This window comes from Triticum dicoccoides, chromosome 3A (genome assembly GCF_002162155.2).
Source record: "Triticum dicoccoides isolate Atlit2015 ecotype Zavitan chromosome 3A, WEW_v2.0, whole genome shotgun sequence".
Taxonomy (NCBI): Eukaryota; Viridiplantae; Streptophyta; class Magnoliopsida; order Poales; family Poaceae; genus Triticum; species Triticum dicoccoides.
In genome coordinates, this window is record NC_041384.1 from 551765070 (window position 1) to 551766611 (window position 1542).

At 40.6% G+C, this 1542-nt stretch overlaps 1 protein-coding gene across 4 annotated transcripts in view; it reads left to right on the forward strand.

The window, feature by feature from the left end:
* The window catches only part of LOC119269127, a 9752-nt gene extending 8216 nt beyond the window's left edge, over positions 1-1536 (forward strand). For all 4 annotated transcript variants that reach the window (XM_037550889.1, XM_037550890.1, XM_037550892.1 and 1 more), the window contains exon 8: positions 604-1536. In XM_037550889.1, coding sequence (XP_037406786.1) covers positions 604-889 — 286 coding nt within the window. In that variant the 3' untranslated portion in view covers positions 890-1536. The remainder of the gene's footprint in view (positions 1-603) is intronic.
* The last annotated feature ends 6 nt before the right edge of the window (positions 1537-1542 follow it).

Genomic DNA, 1542 nt, shown 5'->3' on the forward strand with positions numbered 1-1542 from the left:
CTTGATCTCATGTATCTTGATTATTGAGCTGGTGTTTTTTCTTAAGGGATACCAGCAGCTTTGAATAACCGGTGTTGTGCCACTGTAGCAGTCATTCCAATGTATGTGTTGGTGTAAAGATTAGAATCTAATGTCATAGTGGTATCCTTGGGAACTTTCTCTCATGCGATTAGATTGAGACGCACTGTCCAGTGTTGTGCCACTGTAGCAGTTATTCTGATATATGTGATGGTGTAAAGATTAGAATCTAATGTCACAATGGCATCCTTGGGAACTTTCTCTCACGTGATTACAGTCTTCGTTATCCAAGCTCAGCTCTTTTGATATGGCTGGTAGTCTGCCATGATTATATGTTCTTTTAAATGAGTCTATTAGTGGTGAATAATCTCTTAGCGTTAGACATGTTTTTTAGCTTTGGGCCTTCTATTTAAGGGTGATAATCTCTTTCCCCCTCTTCTTTCAATTCTGAATATGCTTTTGTGCATGTTCATTGCATACATATTGTTCCAACTTCTGTTAATAGATTTAGTCCTAGTATATCTTCTGGAGTTGTTTTCACTTTTCAGTGACATATTTTACAATTGCTTGATTACTGTTTTGCAGGTTCTTCATTGATGATGTTGGTTATGAGACAGAATCAGTAGTTGAGCTGAGGAACAAGTTGGCAGTGCTAATAGGAACGAGTTTTACAAGATCAAGTAGCATACTTGTTCAGTTTTCTGCCATTGGTGCACTGCTCAGTCTCTTTCCGTTGACATTTGATAAAATAGTTTCTACCCAGACTGGACCATTATCAGGTCCATGTGTTCTGCAAGCGAGACAGATTTCTGAATGGTTTGGTCAGTTAAGCAAGGAGAATCAATCTTTTGCTTGTTCCTTCTTTAGCTGAGTCAGTAGGTATCGCAGCATTCAGGCTATCTGCTTGGACTCTGGCTTGGTGTTCTGGTGGACTGAGGAACCAAGATAAGAAAGTGTGCCCTTGATATTTTGGGTTCAGCACAGGTACACTCACGATCTTACAGGATGGCATTATGATTAATCTTTGGCCCAGAGAGCATATGGAGGAGGATGAACTTGACTTCTCTGCAGACCTTTTGGGCCAGTTGTGAGATTCAAATGCAGAACCACAAGCTGTAGACTAAGTATTGTGCTTCTTCATGCATAATTCTTTCGGCAGAAATCTGAATATGAAAGGATCACTAGAAAGATTTGTCAACAAGGCTAAATTTGAAAGTAGTAAGGTACTTTAAATTTGGTAGAGGTGACCTGGTTTAACTCAACATCGAATATCTTCAACGTCGCAGAGGGGGTCTGTGGTCTAAAGGCGCTGCATGGATCACAGGCCACGAATGGATGTAGGCAGCTCAAATCCGACGCTGGCGAACAAATACGTTTCTCTTTTGTGGTTAAGCGTTAGCTGCTTGATCCGCAAAACAGCAGTTGCACAGGGTATGTTTGTCTGAGCTATTTTTTTCTGGGGGTGATTCTGAATTTTGTGGTATCACCTTCGGAGTACCTTTTGAAACTTGTCGACTAGATGTA